General features: G+C 48.0%; 1 protein-coding gene across 15 annotated transcripts in view; it reads right to left on the bottom strand.

Annotated features, from left to right (window-relative positions):
• Fnbp1 (formin binding protein 1) overlaps positions 1-25,826 on the bottom strand; it is a 118,946-nt gene extending 93,120 nt beyond the window's left edge. For 5 of the 15 annotated variants that reach the window (XM_051167064.1, XM_051167062.1, XM_051167067.1 and 2 more), the window contains exon 1: positions 25,607-25,826. In XM_051167064.1, the coding sequence (XP_051023021.1) occupies positions 25,607-25,630 (24 nt within the window). In that variant the 5' untranslated portion in view covers positions 25,631-25,826. The remainder of the gene's footprint in view (positions 1-25,606) is intronic. The other 10 variants (XM_051167065.1, XM_051167068.1, XM_051167071.1 and 7 more) reach the window with 3 other exon arrangements.

Genomic DNA, 25,826 nt, shown 5'->3' with positions numbered 1-25,826 from the left:
ATCCATTCCAGCCTGGGCTACATGGCAAGACGCTGTGTCATTAAAAAAAAAAAAAAAAAAAAAAGGCAAGGTAGCAGGCTACCCTCAAACTCACAGCGATCCACTGGCCTCTGCCTGAGTGCTGGGATTAAAGGCGTGAGCCACCATGCCCGGTTACAAAAACATTTTTAAAAATGAAATAAGCAAATAAAACTCTCTAGCAGTGGCCTTGCCCATCTCTTGCTAGAGAATCTGTGCTGACTAAGTGTTTGCATATATAATATTTGGTTTTTCCAGACAGGGTTTCCCTGTGTAGCCCTGGCTGTCTTGGACTCACTATGTAGACGAGGCTGGCCTTGAACTCAGAGATCTGCCTGCCTCTGCCCCCTGAATGCTGGAATTAAAGGTGTGTGCTACCACCGCCTAGTTTAAGGGTCATCTTTTTAATCCCAGCACTCAGGAGGCAGAGGCCAGTGGAAAGCCAGCTTGGTCTACATGGTAAGTTCCAGAACAGTCAGGGTTACATAGTGAGACCCTGTCTCAATGAATAATTTTCAAGACCAGTTTTATAATTTGCTCTGATGTTTAGCACAGATCAATGAGAGAAGTTTCCAAACAGATCACCATGGCTGCTCCATCTGGTAGGACCAAATCTGCCTTATAAATTCAGACTTGGCTAGTGCTAACTGGAAGGAAATCGGCTATCCCACGGGCTTATTTTATTGTTCATTTTGGTCTTTGAAGGGGTGGCCTGCCAGACAGAAACCTCAAGATTTAAGTGGTCAGATGGGCACAATACTGACTTTATCTACACAAACACGGAGCTGTTTTCATAAGACCGCGATAGACTAAAACAAAACAAAACAAAACACACACACAAAAAAAACTCACTGCTATCGAGATTCAGGGAGCAACACTGCTGGGTTGTCTTGTGGTTTTCTTTGTAGCTCCCAAGCTGAATACTGAGAGAGAAAGCACTGTGAATCAATGCCTAGTGTGACACAGACCACACCAATGGGGTGACTCTGTCCCTGACGTCCGTTTCCATGCCAACAGCACATCAACAATCCATCCTCCTGAGCAGGCACACGAACGAACGGAACTCACTGCCAAGGCTGCTGACCTGAGTTCAATCCCACGACTCGGCATGGAAGAAGGAGTGAAGCAATTCCCACGAGTTGTCCTCTGACCTCCACACCCACCCACCGAGGATGTGCAATGTCCCTCCCATACATGAGATAAAATGTGAAAACAAAAACAAGCAGACAGATGCTCTGTGGCCTAGGGATGATGTTCAGTTGGTCGAGTGCTTGCCTGGCAGCCACAAAGTCCTGATTACATTCTTCAGTAGGGCATAAACCAGGCTTGGCTAGCATGCCTGTAGTCCCGGTCCCGAGAGGTACAAGGGGAATCAAGAGTTCAAGGGCCTTGGGCTGGGCGTGGTGGCGCACGCCTTTAATCCCAGCACTCGGAGGCAGAGGCAGGCGGATCGCTGTGAGTTCGAGGCCAGCCTGGTCTACAAAGGGAGTCCAGGACAGCCAAGGCTACACAGAGAGACCCTGTCTCGAGAAAAAGAAAAAAGGCGGGGGCAGATGTAGTTGTGCAGCCATATGCCCAGTTTACCTGGTACTGGAGATAGAAGTCAGGGGATTGTGCACGCCAGGTCGGAGGAGCTACTTCCCCCCAAAGTCCCTTTATTGCTTTGTAATAAACAAGTGGAAGTCCATGTGTATCTGGCTGTAGTTTGAGTTAGTTTCGCTAAGACATCCGGACTGAGTCTGGCTGAACTGGCATCTTGGTTTGTATTCCCTTGGTGTTCCTGCAGCCCAGGGATGAAGGGCTAAAAGCGGCCTGCCACTTGAGAAAATGGCAGCGTTTCAAACTCCTTGAGCATTCACCTCCTGTGAATCTGGTAAGGCATTCAGGAGTGAGAGGGGAGCGGGGACCCTGCCGCTCCAGCTGGACGGCACCCCTGCTGAGCTGGCAGATCGAGGCCTCCAGTCTCTGTGCCCACTGATACCCTGTGGGATAGCTCAGTTCTCGATGCTTTTAGCTTCATATCCGATGCTTTTAGCTTCATGTCCGTGCAGGCCTGTGTAAGTGTGGCAGGAACAGAAATGTTAAAACGATTGTGTTTCTGTTTTCAAGTGGCAATGTTTGCTGGAGCAGAGAGAAAGGAGAGCCTTCAAAGGGCAATGCTACACAATCGGCGGGCGCAGTGGAGCGGGAGGGACCGGTTGGGTTTCGGAGATGGCTCAGCAGCTAAGAGCACCAGCTGCTCTTTGCAGAGGACCTGCAAGTCTATGATCCCAGCACTCGTGAGGTGGAGGCAGGAGGATCAGAAGTTCAAGGCAATCTTTGGCTACATTACAAGTTCAAGGCTAGTTTGGATTACATGGGACCTTGCCTCAAAAAACATGATATAAATAATAACAATTAAAAAAATGAAAATAGAAAAAGCAAAAAGCAGGTTGGGGAGGACCCTTTCCAACCTCCTAAGGGTCATAAGTTTGATCTCTAGCAAGGAAAAACAGACAAAAAGACAAGAAATCAAAAATAACGTCAAACCAGCTGGGCAGTGGTGGCGCACGCCTTTAATCCCAGCACTTGGGAGGCAGAGGCAGGTCGGATCTCTGTGAGTTTGTGGCCAGCCTGGTCTACAAAATGAGTCCAGGATAGCCAGGGCTGTTAAAAAAGAGAAACCCTATTTCGAAAAAGCAAAACAAAACAAAAAAATGTCAATCCCAGACATACGGTGAACGCATGCCATCATCCATTACTTTAGCTCCCACCTTCCACGTGCCCCATGAGAGTGACTAGAAGCCACTAAATGCTGATTTTAGTAGATCAATTAACAGCTGGTTTGGCCGGAACTTAATTTCCATGGAAAGCAACTCCTTTCACTTGGTATATATTGTTTTTTTGGGGGCATGGGGGGGCGTTGAAACAGGGTCTCTCTGTGTAGCTTTGACTGCTCTGGACTCGCTTTGTAGACTAGGCTGGCCTCGAACTCACAGCGATCCGCCTGCCTCTGCCTCCCGAGTGCTGGGATTAAAGGCGTGCGCCACCACGCCTGGCTCTACATATATATTCTTAAACAGCACCTGCTAGGCCCTTCCAACCTGTTTAGCAACAAGAGTTCTCCACTGGTCTTTAAGGACGGTAGTCCTTCCAATGCCAGGGAGGAAGTCCACAGATTCCTCCTCCAGTGGAAGATCAGCTGTCTCCCTTGGCTCTTAAATTCCTGAATACAGAGTAGCTTCTCTGATTAGCCTTTTGTCATTACAACAACCACCACCAAGATGCCCTGGGCCAAGCTGTCTTGTGTTTGTGTGTGTGTGTGTGTGTGTGTGTGTGTGTGTGTAGACGCAAATAGAGACCAGAGGTTAACATCAGGTGTGTCTCCCAATTACTTCCCACTTGGGATTTTATTTTTACTGAGACAGGTCTTTCTTTGAACACAGTTTGGCTGGTCTACTAGCCAGCTTGCCCTGGGAATTCTGTCTCAACCTCCCAAGATAGAATTACAGGAATGCGAACATCCTGGCCTGGTTTATCTCTGAATTTTATATTACATTTTGTTTGTGGGCATGCTGCACTGTTTATGTGAAGGTGAGAGGAAAACTGGTGAGAGTAGGATCTTTCCTTCCATCACGTGGATCCAGGGGCTGAAACTCAAGTAGATTTGGCAACAAGCATCTTTTCCAGCCATGCCACCAACCCTCGTTCGGCTACTTCTGCAGTACTAGAGACACTAGGCAGTGTAGTAAGTACCCCTAAGCTGCATCCCAACTCTATTTTCTTTTCGTCTTTAGAGTTTCTGTGTGCTTCGTTGCTTTTGAAACATGACGTCAAGTAAACTAAGCCAGCCTCAACCTGGGTGGGGAGCTGAAGAGAGCCCTGAACTATGGATCCTCAAGCCTCTGCCTCCCAAGTGCTGGGATTTCAGGCATGACTATGCTTGACTACTCCTGGTCTGGTTTCGTCTGAGACAGGGCTTCTCTGTGCAGTCCTGGCTGTCCTGGAGCTCACTCTGTAGACCAGGCTGGCCTCAAAACTCACAGAAATCCACCTGCCTCTGCTACCATTACCCAGCCACAGTCCTGGTTTTTTCTTTGTATTTTGAGAGGAGGTCTTACTAAGTTTCACAGGCTGGCCCTACAAGTCTCTATGTGGTCCAGACAGGCTTTGAACTTGCCATGACCCTACTGGGTTTGAAAGAGACATGTCCCCCCCATTGGGTCATATATTTGACCGTGGCACTATTTGGGGAGTTACAGAGTCTTTACAAGGTGCATTTTGCTAGAGGAAGTACATCGCTAGGGACAGGCTTTGATGTTTTGTAGACTCAAGCCACCTTCTGTCCCGTTTCTGCTTCCAGTGTGAACATAAAGATGTGCACTTGGTTATACACTATTGTTTTGTTGGTTTGGTTTGGTTTGGTTTTTCAAGGTACGGTTTTCCTGTGTAGCCCTGGCTATCCTGGACTTGGCTTGTAGACCAGGCTGGCCTTAAACTCAAAGCGATCCGCCTGCCTCTGCCTCCCGAGTGCAGGGGATTAAAGGTGTTCGCCACCACTGCCTGGTTACACTATTGTTTTTAAAAGAAAATTGCTTTTTGAAATGGATTCTTGTTAGGTAGCCCTAGCTGGGCTGTGGCTGGCTATGTAGACCAGGCTGGCCTATGCTGTTGGAACTGCAGGCATGTGCACTGAAAGGGCCCTTTCTTAGGAGGCTAGCCGAATGTCTGCTTGGTCTGATCACCACCCATTACCCACACCCCAAATGGTGTCTCAGCAACATGCCCTTGGTGATAGGCAGGCACCCATGGAGAGAGGCAGGCAGATTTCTGTGAGTTCAAGGCCAACCTGATCTACAAATTGAGTCTAGGACAACCAGGACTACAGGAGAAACCCTGTCTCAAAAGGCCAAAAATAAGTAAATTAACAAATAAAGAAAGAAGGAAGGAAGGAAAGAACCCATGCCCAGCACTCAGGGAGGCAGAGGCAAGCAGATCACTGTGAGTTCAAGGCCAGCCTGGTCTACAAAGTGAGTCTAGAACAGTCAAGGCTAAACAGAGAAACCCTGTCTCAAAAAATAAAAATAAAAAAGAAAGAACCATGGATGGGCTATTTTTTTTCTAAAATTCTGAATATTTCTAATTTTATTCATTTTCCATGAAATCAATACCCTCTCTGCTCCTAGCAGGTTCTACCTCCCCTTTGGTTCCTTTCTCCCTTTGGCTTCACATGCTATCTGTCCCGAGACCATGCTCAGACTCAGAGTGCTGAGCATTCGGTGTGCCAAGCACCAGGCTCGGCTCTCTGCCACACCAAAAAATCAGAATGTGTACAGATTTTTGCATCGAGCCTTGCAGTGTTGTTCAGACTGACCCTTAACTGCTGGGCTCAAGTGACAGGCTTGCCTCAGCCTCCTGAGTAGCTAGGACTGCAGGCATGCCTTACTTCCTGGACCTGAAATAGGTTTTAGGCTGGCTCACATCTGCAGTCACTTACCAGGCAGCCCCTTCGTTCCAAGAATGTGAGTGGGATTGGCCCCATACCACAAACAAACATTGTTCAATTTTAAATAAGCAAAACTTTTTTTATAGACAGGCACACGTGAGTGACTCCCAGAAAGTGCTGCCAAAGGGGCAGAGGAGATGATTCTCTGTCCTCTTGTGCAATTAACTGTTTAGGTTCTCAGTCGTTCTTTCATGACAAAACAGTCTGAACTTAAGAGTGACCTGAGAATCGGGGACTGGCCCCTTTAAGAACTGCTCCCTGCACCCCTGCCCTTCCTTCAAGTTGATGAGTCTGCTTAAAGTTATCCAAAGTGGCCTTTATCCTGCCCAACTGTCTTCAGTGGTGTCCTCCTCTTCCAGATAGGGTCTTTTGTAGCCCAGGCTAGCCTTGAAGTAACTATGTAACCAATGCTGGCCTCCACCCCCCAGTGCTGGAATGGCAGGAGCTCCTCACCTCTTCCAGCTCCATTTATTATCCAAAAATAAAGGCCAGGCTATTTATTTATTTATTTCTGGTTGAGTGTGTATACACACACACACACACACACACACACACACACACACACACTGCTATGTATGTGTGAAGGTCAGAGGAAAACTTGTGGGAGTCCTTTATTCCTTCCACCATGGGATTCCAGGAACTGAACTTAGTCCACCAGACTTGGCAGCCATCTTGACAAATGCCTCTTATTGAACCTGGATGGCATGCCAGAAGCCTCCAGGGTCCTCCTGTCTCCATAGCGATGGGATTCTGGGCACCCACCACCACACCCAGCTTTTACATGGGTGCTGGCCATCCATACTCAGGCCAACTTGGTCTACAAAGCAAGTCCAGGACAGCCAAGGCTACACAGAGAAACCCTGTCTTGAAAAACCAAACCAAACAAAACATACTCAGGGCCTCCATTTGTGTGAGGCAAGCACTTAACTGGACTGTCTTCCAATCACAACCAGAAAGTAAATAGACCTGAGTGCTTTGCCTGGAGAGTCACGCCCAGGACACCTAATGCCTTCAGGAGCCCTAACAGCCTAAGGCGGGTGTCTAATGACTCTATTTATGTCCGGCTGTGCAATGGTGGGACCTCTGCAACCCTCCTATTAATGTTATTGGCGTTTCTTTGAGGTGCAGTGTGGGAACCGAACGTAAAAGCTCTAAAGAGTTTCCACGCTCGGAAGCTGCCACAACTGCCATAACCATATGTGTTGTGTGCGCATCACACACTGTGAATCGGGACTCCTGATCAAGGAGCTTTGGGCAGCCGAGGTCAGAACTTTAAAATGTTCATTTATTCTGTCTGTGTGCTGCAGAAAGGATGCTGCGTCCCAGAAAGCCACAGCTACGGGCAGTTGTGAGCCACCACGTGGGTGCTAGGAACGGAACCCAGGTCTTCCGTAAGAGCAGCAGGCGCTCTTAACTGATGAGCCATCTCTCCAAGCCCTGATTCTGGAACTTTCAAACATCTGGGTGGAGGAGCTAAGGTCGTGCCCTGCCGTCTGGCTTCAGCCAGTTTGTTGACTACACTAGAAGTCAAACATGGTGCAACACCACAGCCGGCAACGCATAAGGGCATCCCCTGATGGCCATAGCTTGGGCACATCAGACATAACTAGCGATGGCCGATCCGCGCTGCAAACCGGACGGCACCTGGAATCAACTAAAACCCAAGCTACCAGGCACTCACTTGCTGGGAGAGGTTTTCTTGATTACACTTTTTTGAATCAAAAGTCGCCATTCTAAATGTGGATGGCACCTTGTGGTGGCAGCGCAGATAAAAGGGGCACGGACAAGGGAAACTGCTTTGTGTGGGCAAGAAGATGATCTATCCAGCTGCTGCAGCATTCCTGCATAGATAGTAGAGCCTGAATGACAATGAGGACATGACCACACCCAGGTCCCGCTGAGGAAAAGAGTTTGTGCTGTAGACATTAAGGAGAGCACAGCCAAAGGCCTGTGGAAGGGTCCAGACTGGACGTGGGCCATGAAAGGAGTGGGGAGGGAGAGAAAAGAGGGAGGAGCTGGTGGACCAAGAGAGTAACAGTGGACCAAAAGCCAAGAGAGTGATGGTTGGGACGGCTGGGCAGCATCCGCTTTGATATTTTGATATGTTAATAGGCACCTCAGTTAACCACCTGTCCCTGGTTTCTTACACACACACACACACACACACACACACACACACACACACACACAAACGCACATTTTTTGTTTTGTTTTTTATTGTTTTAATATATTTTGTTAATTTATTCATATTACATCTCAATTGTTATCCCATCCCTTGTATCCTCCCATTTCCCCTTACTCCCCTCCCCTATGACCGTGATTCAGCGGGACCTCCTCCCCCTGTATATGCTCATAGGGTATCAAGTCTCTTCTTGGTAGCCTGCTATCCTTCCTCTGAGTGCCACCAGGCCTCCCCATCCAGGGGACATGGTCAAATATGGGTCACCAGAGTTTGTGTGAAAGTCAGACCCCACTCTCCACTCAACTGTGGAGAATGTTTGTTTTGTTTTTTAATCTCATCTGTTTTGCTCCTCCACAGAACTGCTCCAAGCACACTTGCCTCTTCCCAGTCATCCTCTGGGGCAGGGCATCACTGAGTCCCATTCACAACCTGAAGGAACCCAGGTTGAATGGCTGGTCCAAAATGACTCAGCAGGTTCGTAAGTGGAGGGAAGCCACAGGACCTGGCTCCAGACTCATGCTGTTGAGCAAGACCACACACTGTCTGCAAAAAACCTTGTAATAATAACAGTGACAATAATAGTAACAACAATAATAATAATTAGGTGGGTGTGCCGGCCTACACCTGCAATCCAGGCAAACAAGAGATGGAGACAGGGAGACTGTCTTGAGTTCAAGACCAGCCTAGGCTGCATAGGAAGTTCCAGGCCAGCTTAATCTACAGAATACAACCTTGTCTCGAACAGCAACACACACAAAAAGAGTGCGACCAGGTGTGGTGGTGCACACCTTTGATCCCAGCACTTAGAAGGCAGAGGCACATGGATCTCTCTGAGTTCCAGGACAGCTAAAGCTATACAAACAAAACAAAACAAAAAAAAAAAAAAAAAAAAAAAAAAAAAAATCAAAAATATGAAAACTAACAAAACACCTCAACAAAAAGCAGTCCAAAATAGCTGAGCCAAAGCCAATGTCTTCTTTATAATCCTGCCTTAAAAATCATGTTATTACTTCCGCCACACTCAGCAGTAAGGCAGCCCCAAAGAGCTGCCTGCACCCCTAGAAAAGGAATATAAGGCCCCTGGTGGCACTCAGTGGGAGGGGCCTATAGCTACAATAAGATGAGCCTTGGGTGGACAGCTTTTCAGGCACCTCTGCAAAATAGAATCTGTTGGCCACAAAGGTACGTTCTCTCAAAATCAGATTTATCTCACAATCTGTCAAGAGGAAAATTAAACATTAGACCTGGTGCAACAAAAATGTCAGTCACCAGTGTGAGATCTGAATGATTCTAAACTCAATTCATCTCCTTCCAGGCTGCGTTCAAAAGAATGGACTAGCGGGGGCAGTGGTGCCGCATACCTTTAATCCCAGCACTTGGGAGGCAGAGGCAGGTGGATCTTGGTGAGTTCAAGGTCAACCTGGTCTACAAAGTGAGTCCAGGACAGCCAAGGCGGCACAGAGAAACCCTGTCTTGAACAAACAAACAACCCCCCCAAAAACAAAAAACAAATCAAAGAAGTGGATTATACTAACTGCGAGTGGAATCTATTTTTCATTGCTACCCACAGCACAATGCCTGACAGTGGCAGTTTGTGTTTACTGGTCCTGCTTCCGACTTGGAAGGGCAGCGTCCCCAGACTCATGCCCTTGGGACAGTTTACGGAAGCCACCCATCTGAAAGCCAACTACCCAACTCAACACTATTCTCCCATGGTGCCGCAGTAAGCCATGCTCTACCAAATAGAGGCCATGGACGCTGTCCCGAGGGACAAGGACAGTTCACCAAGCGACTATCTCAAGTTAGACACTGGCCTTTTGAGGGCTGAGCTGGTGGAAACCTTCCGCCTCTGCTGTCTTAATCCCTGTTTTATGATGATCGTCTCTCATCATGAAATGATGCAAATGCCTCCAGATGCAAATGCCTGCCATCTCCAGCTCTCAGAGCTATCTACGGCTCTCTCTGGAGCGCCAGGCATCCTGATACCTGATAAATGAAGTGCCCAGCTTCCGACTAGAGGGTCCCCTGCCCTCTTCTCTTTTCAGAGGACAGTTGACTACCCAGTACTATTTAAATGACTCAAGAAATGAGAGCTGGGGGCTGGAGAGATGGCTCAGCAGTTAAGAACGCTGGCTGCTCTTCCAAAGGTCCTTGAGTTTGATTCCCAGCAACCACATGATGGCTCCCAGCCATGGTGCCCTCTTCTAGCGTGCAGGTGTACATGCAGGCAGAACACTGTATACATAATAAATCTTTTAAAAAGAAGGAAAGAAAGGAAGGAAGGAAGGAAGAAAAAAAAAAAAAAAAAACCAAGAGCTTACTTAGGTACCCGAGTAAGTCGAGGCTACTATGCTATTAGGGACAGGAAAGACTTCACGTGTGGTGGTGGTGTTCCTCAGTGGCTGGTTGGGCAAGGGTGCGGCTCCAATCCTGTAAGAGATGGTGCTTAGAAGGCTGAGGTGGGAGGATCGCAAGCTTGAGGCCTTGCCCGCTCCTCAAAAAAATATCCCTAGGCTATTGCTAGGTGTGTGTGTGTGTGTGTGTGTGTGTGTGTGTGTGTGTGTGTGTGTGTGTGTGTGTTTTAATATTTCACTAGTCAGACACTGAGACAGCGCACACCTTTTAATCTCAGCATTACGAAGGCAGAGGCAGAAGGATCTCTTGAGTTTGAGGCAAGCCTGGAAGCCTGGTCTGGAGAGAGAGAGACAGACAGACAGACAGACAGACAGAGACAGATGGGGGAGGGGGAACAAACCAGGACAGCCAGGGTTGCACAAAAAACCCTGTCTCAAAAAACAAAACAAGGGCTGGAGAGATGGCTCAGAGGTTAAGAGCACTGACTGCTCTTCCAAAGGTCATGAGTTCAATTCCCAGCAACCACATGGCGGCTCACAACCATCTCTTCTGGCCTGCAGGCAGAAGGCTGTATACATAATAAATAAATAAATCTTTCAAAAAACAAAACAAAACAAAATAGAACCAACCAAATAACCAAATAAAAGTAAACTAAATCAAGCCAGCTGTGGCTTTATATAGCTTTAATTTCAACACTTGGGGAGGCAGAGGCAGAGGAAGGAGGCTCTCTATGGGTTTGGCCAAGGCTACATAGTAAAACCTTGTCTCAAAACACCAAAAATAAATACGTATAAGTAATACAATAAATGGTGGGGGTTTTTTGTTTTGTTTTGTTTTGTTTTTGTTTCCTTTTAAATGGGTCAACCCGTAGGTTCTTTGCGGGTTTGGGAACTGCTACAGCAGGTCAGATGATGCTGACGCCTGGACCTAATCTGGGAGATACAGGATTGAATAAAGGTTGAATGAAGGGGACGGGAGTGAGGTGTGGTGCATTTGGCCGTGAGGAGAACCATCTAGTAGCGTCTAAGAAAGGCTCTCTGCTCTCCCTGTCAATAGCTCCACCTTCCCCAGGCCAGAGGAGCCTCAAGCCCCCACAGCTCGCTGTCACTAGCCATTAAACTCATCCGATCCTGTCAGGATGTTATGCTCTCCAGGAAACTCAATATAGACTATAGACTCCAGTTTTCTGCATAGATTAGCCTCCGGGGAAGGAATGTACAGAGATCGGCACTCGAGGAGCTCCAATCTCCGATCCTCACTTAGTTTCAAGTTTGCATTCTGTGTTATTCATCAGTCTTGGGAATTTGGTTGGTGCGAGTCACCTCCAGGCAAAATGAAAACACAAAACCTGTTAAGATAGAAACAGCTGAGGAGGGAGAGAGGGAGGGAGGGAGCGAGTGCTGATAACCCTACCGCTGCTGTGTGAGCAGAGAAGGCAAGGAAGAAGTGACAGCAGGTTTCATATGTGCGTGTAAGTGTATGGTGTATGTGCACGTGTGTGTACACAGTACACGTCTGCAGAGGCCAGAGGAGGACCAGGGATGTCCTATTCAGCCACTCTTGATCTTAAGATAGTGTCTGTCACTAAACCTGCTGCCAGGCTGGTGGCCAGCAAGCCCCCGTGATCTCCCCATCACTGACCCCTAATAGTGTATGACCACACCTGGCTTTCTACAGGGGTTTTTCGGGTGTGAACTCAGGCCCCTGTGTTTGCACACCAACCACTCTCACCCATTGGTTTTAAGTGTTTTGTTCCCCTAGCGAGAAGAAAGACTTGGAGCCTGGCTAGCCTCAGGCAGTTGAAAGACAGCTAACATGCTCTGAAGGGAAGCCAAGTCCACCCTCTCAGGCCACTCTTAACCCCATCACACGCCTGGCTCGACAGAGAGCTTTGTGTCCTCTCACATGTCTGGGCTTTTTGTCTTTAACTTCCTCTTCCTGGAAAAGGTAGTACGGCCTCCACCCCACCCACCTGACCACACTTCCCTTCCACACTCCGCCAGGAGGCAACTCTTTCCCAGCCGAGCTCTGCCCTCTCAGGTCTTTATTTTATGTGTGTGAATACTTGCCCCCATGTGTGTATGCGCACCGTTCTTGTACAGTGCTCTAGGGAGCCAGAAGAGGGCGCCAGATTTCCTGGAGCCTGTTGTGAGCTGCACTTTCTGCGGACCAGGGAGAGCAGCGAGCTGCTGAGCCATTTCTCCACCCCCGACCCTGCTGTCATTTCCTGTCTACCTTCCTATCACACCCTAAACCACTTGAAAGCAAGAAACGCATCTTAGTATTCTCAGTAGATGCTCAAACAATGGACAACGTGACGTAAGCGCATCTGTGCCACACATGCACACCACATCTTCCCTTCCTTTCTGTCTGTGGTATTGTCATTTTATTGTTTCCCACTGGTTACTGGCTCAGTGGGTCCAAGTGTCTGGTGTGCAAGAATAAAGACCTAAGTCCAGCTGGGCATGGTGGCGCACGCCTTTAATCCCAGGACTCGGGAGGCAGAGGCAGGAGGATCTCTGTGAGTTCAAGACCAGCCTGGTCCACAGAGCGAACCCCAGGACAGCTAGAGCTGTTGCACAGAGAAACCCTGTCTCAGGAAAACAAAACAAAACAAAAACCAACGTCTTGCTCTGACCTTACACACACACACACACACACACACACACACACACTAGCACGCCCATGCCACAGTGCAAACATGAACACTTGGGGGCACACACAAAGGTAATTTTAAGAATTCAGAGCCGTGATGAAATTTCTCTTTACATACCCAAAGACACTGAAGCAATCTAAATGTCTTTGTTTAAACACTTACAGGAATTTCCACGTGTATCTTCCCTAAAGTAAATATTTTTAAATCTTAGTTATCTTTGTTGAGGCGAAATCGATCCTGAGCCAAGCTGCTATGCAGAATAATTTATTATATGTCTCAAGTGGCAAATAGCCAGCTTTGTGAGGGAGAAAGAATGTGACTTAAGAATCTGTTTTTAAAAGTAGCAAAAATAGACTAAGAGAATTATTAACCTCTAGAATAAATTAAATGTATATGTTTAGTAGACCCAAGTGCAGTAAATCTTCGTATAGTGGGTTTTAAAATTTTGTCTTGTGTGTGTGCCTGAGCGTTCATATGTGCATCCCATCTTTGCCGGTACCCAAGGAGCCAGAAGAGAGTTTGGGTCTCCTGGAACTGGATTTACAGGTGGCTGTGAGCTGGGGTGCAGAAAAACCGAACCTCCGTGTTCTACAAGAGCAGCCAGGGCTCTTATGAGCTGAACCACCTCTGCTGCCCCAGTGTAGTGCTTTGAGGGCTCCTTTTATTTCTTTAAAGAAAAAGAAAATTGCTGGGCGGTGGCACACGCCTTTTATCCCAGCACTCTGGAGGCAGAGGCAGGCGGATCGCTGTGAGCGAAGCTAGCCTGGTCTACAAAGCGAGTCCTGGACAGCCAAGGCTAACACAGAGAGACCCAGTCTCAGAAAAACCAAAAAACAAACAAACAAACAAACAAAACAAAAAGAAAACCACACTGTGGTATGGCCTCCAGAGAACTGCTCTCTTTCAGAAAGCAATGACCAGCAGGCATCCCCCCTTCCCGTCCCCCCCACCCCCACACTAAATCAGTTTGTTTTGTTTTGGTGTTTCTTGGTTTTTGAGATTGAGATGACCCTGAACCTCCCTGATCCTCCTGGCCCCGCCGCCTACAAGCTGGGACAGCAGGCATGACCCACTACACCCAGCCCAATATCAGGTTGTTTTATTTTGTTGTTAGCACATACACAGAATCTATTTTCAATCAAAGGGCTAAGAGTCCACATGAAAACTAGAAGGCAGACGAGTCTACGGCAAAGGAGCTTGCATCAGGCGTTTCTTCCCATAATCCTCTCCTTTATTATAATTCCCACTGACTCAGTGGCTCTCACCCAACAGATGACACTCGGTACCTTCAGGCAACCACTTGCCCCATGCCTTCCTAGGAAGGAAAGCGTCACACAGCAGAGGTTGGCAAAGCCAGGAACAGAGAGGATGGGCCCCAGTGTCATCCAGCCCACCCTCTCCGGTGCCACTCTCTCAAATGGAGGCCTACACACATCATTTCTCCCCAGAGAAATGTCATCCCATCTCCAGAGTCCACAGATAATCTGGGCTGTACATAGATACATAAATGCCCAAGGGGATCAGCTTCCTTTAAAGGTCTGTGGGGTTTTTTTAAACCATAGATATGGGCGGAAGAGTTTAAAGTCTTGTACCAAAACTGTCTAAGACTAGGGTAGTGGCCCAGTTAGTAAAACCTGAGTCCCAGAGTTCGAATTACCCACAGAAAAAAAAGCCAGCTGTGCAGTGGGCACTTTTAATCGCTGGGCTGGGGAGAAGGTGTAAGAGGTTGAGAGGTGTGTCAGAGGCAGGCAGCTCCCGGGTGTCAGGCTGTCCAGCTGAAACAGTGAGTTGCAGGTTCAGTGAAGAACCTTGCCTCAAACCAAACCAAACCAAACAACAGCAAAAAAGCAACAACAGAGTCAAGAGTGACTGAGAAACCAGAAAAACCCTGTTTCGAAAAACAAAAGGTGACTGAAAAAGACATTTGGTCAACCTCTCTGCCCGTGTACACACACACATAAATATAACATCACGCACGCACGCACGCGCACACACACACACACACACACACACACACACACACGAGCAAACATCGAAACAAAAACTAAAACCCAAAGCTTTGAAAGCCTTACATATGACACTCAGAACACCCACAATTTAATTTAAAAAAAAAAAATGCTTTTTAAACATACTTTGTTAGAAAAAAAAAAATCAAAGCCTTTCTACTACTTTGGCTAAGACCCATATGAAAGAATTTCTTTAAATTAGGGGGGAAGGTCTTTGGGGGATGGGACACTCAGGGAAGACATCCCCAGCATTCCTGAGAACCAGGGTTCTGTGGCTGGAAAGAGAGCTCACGCCCAGGATCAGTCCTCCCAGCCCACACCAGCCTGCTGAGAATCGCATGCTGCAGGGGACTGCACCACCCACGAGGGGCCTTGAGCACCAGCACACACGCGGTGCACAGACATACATTCAGGCACTCACACCTTCACATAAAATAGAAGTAAATCAATCTTTAGAAGAAAGGCCACAAACAAACACAGCTCTGTATTTGAAAAACAGAGGGAGTCGGGTGGTGGTGGTGCACGCCTTTAATCCCAGCATTTAGGAGGCAGAGGCAGGTGGATCACTGGGTTCAAGGCCAGCCTGGTCTACAAAAGCGAGTCCAAGACAGCCAAGGTTACAACAGTGAGACCTTGTCTCAAAAAACCAACCCCTCCCCCACAAAACAACAACAACAAAAACAAAATCAAAACTGAGGCAGAAGATTCAAGCATAAAACTAGCTTGAGTTACAGAGCTCAAGGTCAGTCAGGACATCTTACTGAGACTCCAAAAAGAAAAAAGAAAAAAAGAAGTGGGGAGGAGATAAATCTCTGTGGAAGAGAACTAAAAGATTCCTTTTTATTTTATGTATGTGTATATTTTATGTACAAGTATGCTTGCATGTGAGGCCGTGTACCACGTTCATTCAGTGCCCTTAGAATCTAAAAGAGTGTATTAGATTCTGATGGAACAGGAGCCACAGGTAGCTGGGAGCCACCATGTGGATGCTGGGAATTGAATCTGGGTCCTCTGGCAGAGTTAGCTCATGGTCTTAACCTCTGAGCCATCTCCACAGCCCTGGGAAGAAGACTTAACAAACGCATGTCATGCCCTGGGTTCAACCCCCACTACCAAAGCCGAACAGGTGGTAGGGACCCAGCCCTATGTCAACTGAGAAGGAAGCAGGGGTGAGTAGCCATGGCTACTGAAAGAGTTACCAGCGTTGACTAGCTGGCTTTGGCACCAGGAAGAGAAACTTTCCTTTACATGGGAGCGGCACCCATGGGGGAGGTATGGGGTGGCACCTGAGACTCATCTACAAACTGGAACTAACTAGCTCCTGAGGTTCTTGGAAGAGGGGAAGAGATCCTTAACATCCTCTCGTTAAGGCCCACTAGCCACCTAGGGATTCCAGCTTCTTCCACTTTCAGACTTGAATAGATGAGGACGATAAGCAGTCTGGGCTTGGTTCTCCAGAAAAACCAGGGAAGAGGAACGCAGCACGGTGTGTGGTGTGCAGGAGAGACTGCCAAGGACACTGCAAGAGTACACTGCGTACAAGTGACATAAGGGTAGCAGAGCCCGACCGTTCTTGAGACTGGGCGATGAGGAAGTTAGGGGGCTCAGCATATTACTTTGTCTACTTCACGTTTATTTTAAATTCTGTATATTGGGCTGTGCGCAGTGGCACACGCCTGTAATCCCAGCACTCAGGGAGGCAGAGGCAGGCGGATCTCTGTGAGTTCCAGACCAACCTAGTCTATAGAGCGAGTCCAGGACAGCCAGGGCTACACAGAGAAACTCCACCTAAGGGGGGAAGAAATTCCCTCTATTAAAACGCTTGAACAAAGACAAAAAGGAGGGAACAAACAAACAAACAAACAAAAAACAGCTGAAACAATAACATTAGCTTTTTGTTTGTTTTTGTAAGGCAGAGTCTTGCTACTGAGCCCAGACCGGCAGTACAGAGATTGTCTTGTCCCAACCTGTAGAGTGCTGAGATTACAATAGTGAGCCATGATGCCTGCCTCTAAGGGTGAGATGGCTCCACAGGTGAAGGTGCCTGCCACCAAGCTTTTTGTTTTTTGTTTTTTTTTTGGTTTTTCGAGACAGGGTTTCTCTGTGTAGCCTTGGCCATCCTGGACTCACTTTGTAGACCAGGCTGGCCTCGAACTCACAGTGATCCACCTGCCTCTGCCTCCCGAGTGCTGGGATTAAAGGCGTGCGCCACCACGCCCGGCAGCCTGCTACCAAGTTTGATTCCAAGAAACCCACACAGTAGAAGGAGAGAGTTGACCCCAACTAAACTGTCCTGTGGCCTCCCTCCTACCAGGGCACATGTGCATCCCTTACACACCATACAAAAGTAATAAATAATTTTTTAAAAATAATTTTTTCTTAATTTTAAGAGAAAAGCACTAGAGCTTCTGCAGTAGAGAGCCTGCCTAGTATGTGAGGGTCCCTGGTTTGTCCTCAGCACTAAATAAATAAATAGCCTTTTCAGAGTGCCATAGACGCAGGACGCAGGACTCTGAGAACGAATCTCTGACGTATGATCTTGGGTAAGCAGTTTCACCCACTAGAGGCTCAGCCTCTTGCCGGGTCCTTACAATGCTGTGGCCTGTGGGGGGGGGGGGGGCTTGCGCCAAAACTGGACTCCTTGCTGAGGGGCAGGGCATTTGATAAGCAGCATCATCCCAGGCAAGAACTTAGCAAGACGAAGGTCAAGGTCACGTTCCTCTTGGGGGCAGATGGGTGGCCACTCCTGCTCAACGTAAGCCTTCCCTGGAATGGGTCGTCTCTACCTGGATCTCCCTCATGCCTTGGTAGAGACTGGGTGAGATCTGCAGGGTGACTGACTGCTTTCCTGTTACAGGGTGACCTGCCCTACCCCCCCCCCCCCCCCACGTGGGCCTTGCACAGTCCCGAGGGCATCCCAGGACCTTCTTCCCAAAAGCGGCCACAAGTGGTCATTGGCCCACCACAGCCTTATGGGGGAGAGCTTCAGCTTAGGTTAAAGCCACAGGGCAGTGCGTGGGATGTTACAGGTCTGCAGGGTTGAGGCAGTTGGAAGCCAGATTTTTTTTTGTTGTTATTGTTGTTTTTTGGAAGCCAGTTTTTAAAAAGGAAGAAAGTAGCCGGGCTTGGTAGCACACACCTGTAATCCCAGAGGCAGGTGGATCGCTGTGAGTTCGAGGCCAGCCTGGTCTACAAAGTGAGTCCAGGACAGCCAAGGCTACACAGAGAAACCCTGTCTTGGGGGGGGGGAGAAATATATATATAAAATAAATAAATATATGGGGGCTGGAGAGATGGCTCAGAGGTTAAGAGCACTGACTGCTCTTCCCAAGGTCATGAGTTCAATTCCCAGCAACCACATGTTGGCTCCCAACCATCTATAACAAGATTTGTATACATAATAAATAAATAAATATTTTAAAAAATAAATAAATAAAATAAATAAAAATAAAATAAAAGAAAAGAAAAAGAAAAAAGAAAAACAAATGGATACATTGAAAATCGCCGATACTGGACTGAGCAGCTCTTGGCTGGGTCATGGCTCAGTGGGTAGAATGCTTGCCCAGAGTGCATGAAACCCAGCCTTCTAAGCCCAGCATGGTGTTCCCTGCCTGTAATCTCAGCATGTAGACATTCAAGGTCATCCTCAGCTACATTTCAGGTTCAGGCCAGCTTGAGTTACATGATGCCCTGTCTCAGAAAAGAAAGAAGAAAGAAAGAAAGAAAGAAAGAAAGAAAGAAAGAAAGAAAAGAAGAAGAAGAAGAAGAAGAAGAAGAAGAAGAAGAAGAAGAAAGAAAAGAAGAAGAAGAAGAAGAAGAAGAAGAAGAAGAAGAAGAAGAAGAAGAAGAAGAAGAAAAGAGCCAGGCATGGTGGTGCACGCCTTTAGTGTCAGCACTGGGGAGACAGAGGCAGGTGGGTCTCTGTGAGTTTGAGGCCAGCCTGGTCCATGGGGTGAGTTCCAAGACAGCCAGGGCCACACAAAGAAACCCTTTCTCTAAGAAAACAAAACAATACCATCACTATCACCAAACAAACTAACGCAATTCCAATTATTAGGGCTGTATATCTAACTAAACCCCGCCCGCCTCCTGTCCTCCCAGCTTATATGATGTCACAGTTTCTTTTTTCACTAATTTATTGGGGGCGGGGGGCATGCGGCACGCCTGGACTGTTAGAGCTTGCGTGCGAAAGTCAGAGGGCAGCCTGCAAGAGTCATTTGAGGGTTCTGAGTGTGGAACTCAGCTCAAAAGCTCAACAGCAAGTGCTCTTACTAGGGTTACAGGATGTTTTGTTTGTTTGCTTGTTTTAATTTTTATTTATTTACTTAAAAAAATTTTTTTTGTAGACCAGGCTGGCCTTGAACTCACAGTGATCCACCTGTCTCTGCCTCCCAAGTGCTAGAATTAAAGGAGTGCACCACCACGCCCAGCCCTAACTTTTTATTTATTTTATTTATTTTTGCTTTGTTTTATTTTTCAAGACAGGATTTCTCTGTGTAGCCCTGGCTGTCCTGAATTCACTTTGTAGACCAGGCTGGCCTTGAACTCACAGTGATCTGCCTGCCTCTGCCTCCCAAGTGCTGGGGTTAAAGGCGTGTGCCACCATGTCTGGCACTAACTTTTTAATTTTATGACACATAAAATTGTAGATGTTTTGGTGCTGGAGAGATAGCTCAGAGGTTGAGAGCATTGACTGCTCTTCCAGAGTTCATGAGTTCAATTCCCAGCAACCACACGGTGGCTCACAACTATCTATAATGAGATCTGGTGCCCTCTTCTGCTGTGCAGGCAAAACAATATGTACATAATAAATAAATCCTTAAAAAAAAAATTTTTTTAGGTGTTTTGTTTTCATGTATGTCTGTGCAGCGCTTTGATGTTTGCTGAGCACAGAGGTCAGAAGAGGGCGTCAGATCCCCTGGGACTGAAGTTACAGATGGTTGTGAGCCACCATGTGGGTGCTGGGACTTGAAGCCAGGTCTCAGTTTAGTTTTCACGTAAAAGATACTGTGCCTTTTGCAAGAAAGAAAGTGGATATTCTGCTAAGTGTGGCGGCTCACACCCGTAATCCCAGCACTTAAGAAGATGAGGCAGGAGACTTTCTGAGTTAGGGGGAACATTCTGTCTATAAGTTGTAGACCAGCCTGAGCTATATCGAATGAGACTGTCTTTAGAATTTAAAATGTTTGCCGGGCGTGGTGGTGCACGCCTTTAACCCTGGCACTCCGGAGGCAGAGGCAGGTGGATCTCTGTGAGTTCCAGGCCAGTCTGGTCTACCAAGTGAGTCCAGGACAGCCAAGGCTACACAGAGAAACCCTGTCTCGAAAAACTAAAAAATAAAAAATAAAATGTTCTGTCTCACCAGGAGCCTACTTCATATGAATTCGTGGTACTAAAATGGGAAACAAATATTTCCATTCAAATTTCCTGATGACTTCACACCCACGTTCCAAAATCTAATTAGATTAATTTCCCAGGGCATCTGTGTATTCTTGGTAGTGTGCAATTTTTCAGTGTCAAAATAAAGCCTTGTTCTTATGTGTGGGTGGTGTGGGTGCTGACAAAGTAAGTGTGAGTGATGCCTGCAGGGAAACACGGCATCAGGGCGGAGCTGCAAGCCCGGTGGGCTGAGCTACGAGTTAGGGATGCCTGGACTGGGGAGCTTCAGCAGAGCTGCTCTAGGGCGTCCCAGTCTCAGAGGATGCCTAAGCTATGCTCTCCCTAACCGAAACAACAGCGCGTACAGGTTTTCAGAACTAATTTACAAACTGCAGAGTGAGGCTGGCTGACTCGAGGTCCTCAGTTTGTGGGCGCGCGGGCTTTGCTTCATTTCTGCTAAGCAGAAAGGCCGGGTGCAAAGCTTGTCGGAGGAAGAAATAGAGCTGACCGAATTCTACTAGACTTAGTCTCTCTTCCCAGGTCCTTTTGTTCTGCTCAGCAGAGCTGGTGGCCCAACTCTCCATCCTGTGCTCATCTTCCGAGGTTCCTCACACAGGAAACTCTAAAAGTGTAAAGGCTTCGGCACTGGGAATTCTCGATGGGCGTTGTTAACGTTCTACTCCCATTTAGAAGTCAAGGGCAGTAGAGTTCGCACCTCTTCCAAACCAGAAACCGTTAATCCTCGCTACTTCCGGTTGGTCAGCAATTTACCTAGTGTGACACCTTTACACGATATAAAGTGCCCTGCTCGCCATGAACCACAGAAAAGAAATTGCTTTTCAAGCCCAATTTTCATATTTGTGTGTATGTGTGTGTTTGTGTGTGTGTAGAGTGAATGGGGTGCACATCAAAGCACATGTGTAGAGGACGAAAGAGAGAAACTGCCAGACTGTGTTCATCTGGGGACAAAGAGCACAGGGCGAGGGGACAGTCTCTGTATCACCTACTCACTTTTCCTGGGTATCTCAAACTGTTCTTAAAAAAAAAAAAGGCAGTTTTAAAGGCATCTAAGAATATATAGAGCAAAACCACATACTTATTATACGTAACTATATAAAAATACATACATATTAATTATGTATCCTACAAACACCACACACACACACCTTAACAAGTTGCTCAGGGCTCACATATGCTGGTCCAGCGGTGCACCAACTTACTATACCCCACCTCTGTTTCGATGAATCTTTCTTAGAAACGTAAATGTCCCTTGAGACTGGGATGCCCCAGGCTAGAGGTAAAGTCCTGTATAGCATGTGCAGCCAGGAAGGAAACCATCCTGTACACTGTGGCTCACTGTGGAGGCTTGAGGGTTTCCACTTAACAGCTGATCAATGTTCAACAGTTACAGAAATGTTTCCTTGTCACCCACTTACAGGAAGATTGTTGAAAATTGTAATTAACCACCGGGTGTGGTGGTGCACACTTTTAATCCCAGCGCTCGGGAGGCAAAGGCAGGTGGATCACTTGAGTTCGAGGCCAGCCTGGTCTACAAAGCAAGGCAAGGACAGCCAAGGCTACACAGAGAAATCCTGTCTCGAAAGAAAGAAAGAAAGAAAGAAAGAAAGAAAGAAAGAAAGAAAGAAAACTGCAATTAAGAGATTTTTCCTTTTTTAAAAAATTGTTTTTATTTTATGTACATTGGTGTTTTGATGGCATGTATGTCTGTGTGAGGGTGTCAGATCCCCTGAAACAGGAGTTACAGTCAGTTGTGAGCTGCCATGTGGGTGCTGGGAATTGAACCCTGGGTCCTCTGAAAGAGCATTCCTAACTCTTGAGCCATCTCTCCAGCCCCTTTTCCTTTTTTATTATTTTTTTTTTTCATTTCTTCTTGTCCCACTGGGGGTGAGCCTAAGGCCTCACACAAGCTAGGCAAGCAACCTATCTATTATTGAGCGCAGGGTTCAGCTGCCAGCTAACCACTTTAAAAACTACCATTCAAGGGGGCAGAGGCAGAGACTGGAGGATCTCTGTGAGTTCGAGGCCAGCCTCTCTACACAGTGAGCTCCATGTCAGCCAGGGCTCCACAGTTAGATACTGTCTCAAGCAAATCAAAACAAAAACAATAAATAAATAAATAAATAAATAAATAAATAAATAAATTTGAGTAAATACACCAAGTTTAGAGCTGCCATTTATACTTTGTTTTGTCTTGGTCCCCACCCCAGCACCAGGGACAGAACTTGGGCTTCCAGTGCGCCACGCAAGCGCTGTGCCACTGATCTATGTCCCCACCCCTTTCTCTGCTCTAAGCTTTTCACGTGGACTTTCAATGTAAGCTGCTCAGGGCAGGCCTTAAAGTTTCAACCCTCCTGTCTCAGCCTCCCACGAGCTGGGATTACAGTCCTTAGCCAGCAGGCCTGGCTTTATGACATTCCTTTGATACAAAAATATAATTGTTAGAACTTTCCTCATAACTTCTTATAACGTTTTACAATTTTTCAAAGTTCCCCTGGACTGTTGAATGCTTTCTGGCTTAAATGGGTTTTTAGAAGAAGAAGGAAAGGGTTTCACGCCGTAACAAAGCAGGATGTGGCTTAAGAGAGGACTTTTCACGTAGAACGAGTGTTCAAAACCAGAAGGTTTTTGTTTTGTTTTGTTTTTCTGTTGTTTTTTTTGGGGACCTTCATGGACTTTCGCTAAAGTCCCGAGACTGTATAAAACCTGTTAGGATCAGTGAAGGTCCATGAGAGTTGCAGCCACCTGCCACCAATCACTCATGGCCACCCAAATTGGGCCACTCCAGCTAGAAGCATCACTCTGCCAAGTGAGGCTTTAGCGCCCCATCATTATCCCATTACACACGAGCCAGGTCCCAAAGCCACCATGTAAGGAAAACCCTTAATCAGGGCCTTGGCCTGGCCACCAGGCCCTCTGCACATCTCCATGCTCCTGCCCACCAGACACAGCCAACTTCTGCTCTGCTTTACTCTGTCCCTCTGGGCTGACTTTCTTTCTTTCTTTTTTCTTGAAAACTGTTTTTTAATATACATTTTTTTGCTTGTTTTTGTTTGGTTTGGTTTCGTTTGGTTTTTCAAGACAGGGTTTCTCTGTGTAGCCTTGGCTGTCCTGGACTCCCTTTGTAGACCAGGCTGGCCTTGAACACACATCTATTTTTTTAAAGACAAGGCTTCTTTGTGTAGCCCTGGATGTCCTGGAGCTTTGTATACCAGGCTGGCCTGGTCTCACAGAGATCTGCCTGCCTCTGCCTCCCTAGTGCTGCAATTAAAGGCTTGCATCACCACATCAGGCTTGAAAGCTGTCTTTTAAAAGATGAGACAACTGGGGCCTGGAGAGATGACTCAGCAGTTAAAACTACTGCCTGCTCTTCCAGAGGTCCTGAGTTCAATTCCCAGCATCCACATGGGGGCTCACAACCATCTATAATGTGATCTGATGCCCTCTTCTGGCCTGCAGGTGTACACGCAGGCAGAGCACTGTATACATAACAACAAATAAATAAATCTTTAAAACAACAAACAAACAAACAAAACACCTTCCCAGGCATCCTCTTCTGTTTCCCATCTCTGGTGCTGGGTTCAGTCCCCAGGACCTTGTGTGTAGCAGGCAAGTGTTCTGCCACCCAGTCACATCTTCAGCAGTTTTTTGTTTTGCTTTTCCAGGCGAGAGTCTTGCCATGTAGCTCCAGCTGATCTGGCACTCACTGTGTATTTCAGGCTGGGTACAAACTCACAGCAAATCTCCTGCCTCAGCCTCTCCAGTGTTGGAATTACAGGTGTGAACCACCGAGGGTGGCTCCTGTGTTTGACTTCCTGTCCTTCCAAAAGATGCAGGAAGGGCAGCCATGCTGTCAGTTCTTCCCAGCCACCTGCCCTCTTCTGGAGCTCGCTAGAGCAGTGACCAACACGGCTATGGAGCGTCCACCTCCCTGAGCCTCTCAGAATCTTGTGGTTTTTTCTCCCTTCCTAGCTCTATCCTGCTGTTTGAACAAGTGAGGGGAGCACAGTGCCCAGACTTCCATTCTGTCACTGACCATGACTTCTGATGTACCTCCACTCCAGACCCCCCTCTTTCTCTCTCTCTCTCTCTCTCTCTCTCTCTCTCTCTCTCTCTCTCACACACACACACACACACACACACACACACGTACACACACGCCAACTAAAAACCACCGAAACCCAAAGCCGAGGCAAGTGAAGATTAGAAAAGAAAACAGAACTCCAAGGAGGACTGTTTTGCCTAATGTAGGTTTGTACAAATGCTTCAAATGATGTGCTAATTTATTTTCAAAATGGGTATTTGCACACATCACCTGACGCTTTGACAGCTGAATGAAGGGGAATCCCTTCCACGGAGGATGTTTATGAAATGGGTTATCTTGATATACAGGAGCCAGTGTTCCCAGGATTTTCATATTAACAGAAGCTGCTGTAGTCTAAGCAATGGTTATAAAAAAATAATTAAGGCAAAAAAATTAAGGAGGATGCACTGCATTTCCCTAATTGCCCTAACCTTGTTTTATTTTGACATGACATTTCTTGGCCTCATCTTGGATGGCAACACCACCCCACACTTTCTCCTCACACACCCTTCACAAATGGAATTCAGAAAGGTAGTCAGCCAGCCGGCACTTTGGAGTCCATCGCTGGGAATGACTGGTCTTGGGCACATTTCGGCGCAGTAACAGCGCTTTCGTCCTCACCTTCACCCAGGCTACTGCACCACCAGCCTATGCCCAGCCTTTCCCGGGTGCTTTCCCGAGTGCAGAGGAAGGCAGGGCAACAGGCCCTGTCCCTCAGCCAACAGCCTCTCTTTCCCAAAGACGGCCTGAGAGCTGCCCTAGCGTCCTCTGACCGCCCTCGGTGGGACCGTTTCTAGACACAAGCTGCTCGCTAAACCACCTGCACCCCCCAAAACGAAGGATCCCCGCGAGGCAATCCCCTTTTGAAGCCGTTTCGTTTCCTCTGGGCAGAAAGACAGAAACAGGTCCCAGGCAACCGGCCCTTCGTGGTATCCTATGATCTCCTCTACCGCTGTCCCCTTGCGGACTAAACGCCGCAGCCCCCCTCAAATTCAGAATCTGAGCTGTCCCCAAAGAATTACAAGTGCGCCCCAACCGCCCTGGGGCTAAAGTCCTCACTTGTAGAGAGAAGACCTCACCCGTCGCACCTGGCACCCCCAAACCCAAGATCCCAAACCCCGCGCCTGGCAAGCCGCCCCGCCCCCGGGAGCAGCGCGGGATCCGCCCGCACCTCCCAGCACAGATCAGCCCCAGAGCTCCGGCCAGGGGCGCGCGCAATTACGCAGCCCGGCACGGCGCGGGCCCCACGCCCCCGGGGATCGCCCGCGGGTTGCCGCTCCGGGAGCCTGGACTCAGCCTCGCACCGCCCCTAGGCCGCCGGGGCCACCCGATCCGTGTTCCCTGTTCGCCGAGCGACGACGCACTCCGAGGCCCCTCGTCGCGCCTCCCGCCCAGGCCGCCCGCGGCCCGGCCCCTCACTCACCCAGAGCTCAGTGCCCCAGCTCATGGTGCAGGGACCGGGAAGGGGCTCCCGACCCCCTTCGCCGGCAATCGCTGCGGTCCCCTGGACCCTGCGAATGCGGAAAGCCCGCCGCCCGCCGCTTCCTCCGGCCTGCGCCTCTTCTAGCCCCTGCTCTCCACCTCTCGTTGCTCCGCGCGGAGCAAAATGGCCCGAGGAAGCAGCAGCAGCAACCGCCGCAGCG

The sequence above is a fragment of the Acomys russatus genome, chromosome 24 (assembly GCF_903995435.1).
Source record: "Acomys russatus chromosome 24, mAcoRus1.1, whole genome shotgun sequence".
In the NCBI taxonomy this organism is placed as follows: domain Eukaryota; kingdom Metazoa; phylum Chordata; class Mammalia; order Rodentia; family Muridae; genus Acomys; species Acomys russatus.
Note: the sequence above shows the minus strand (reverse complement) of the source record. Positions and strands in the feature narration are given on the sequence as shown.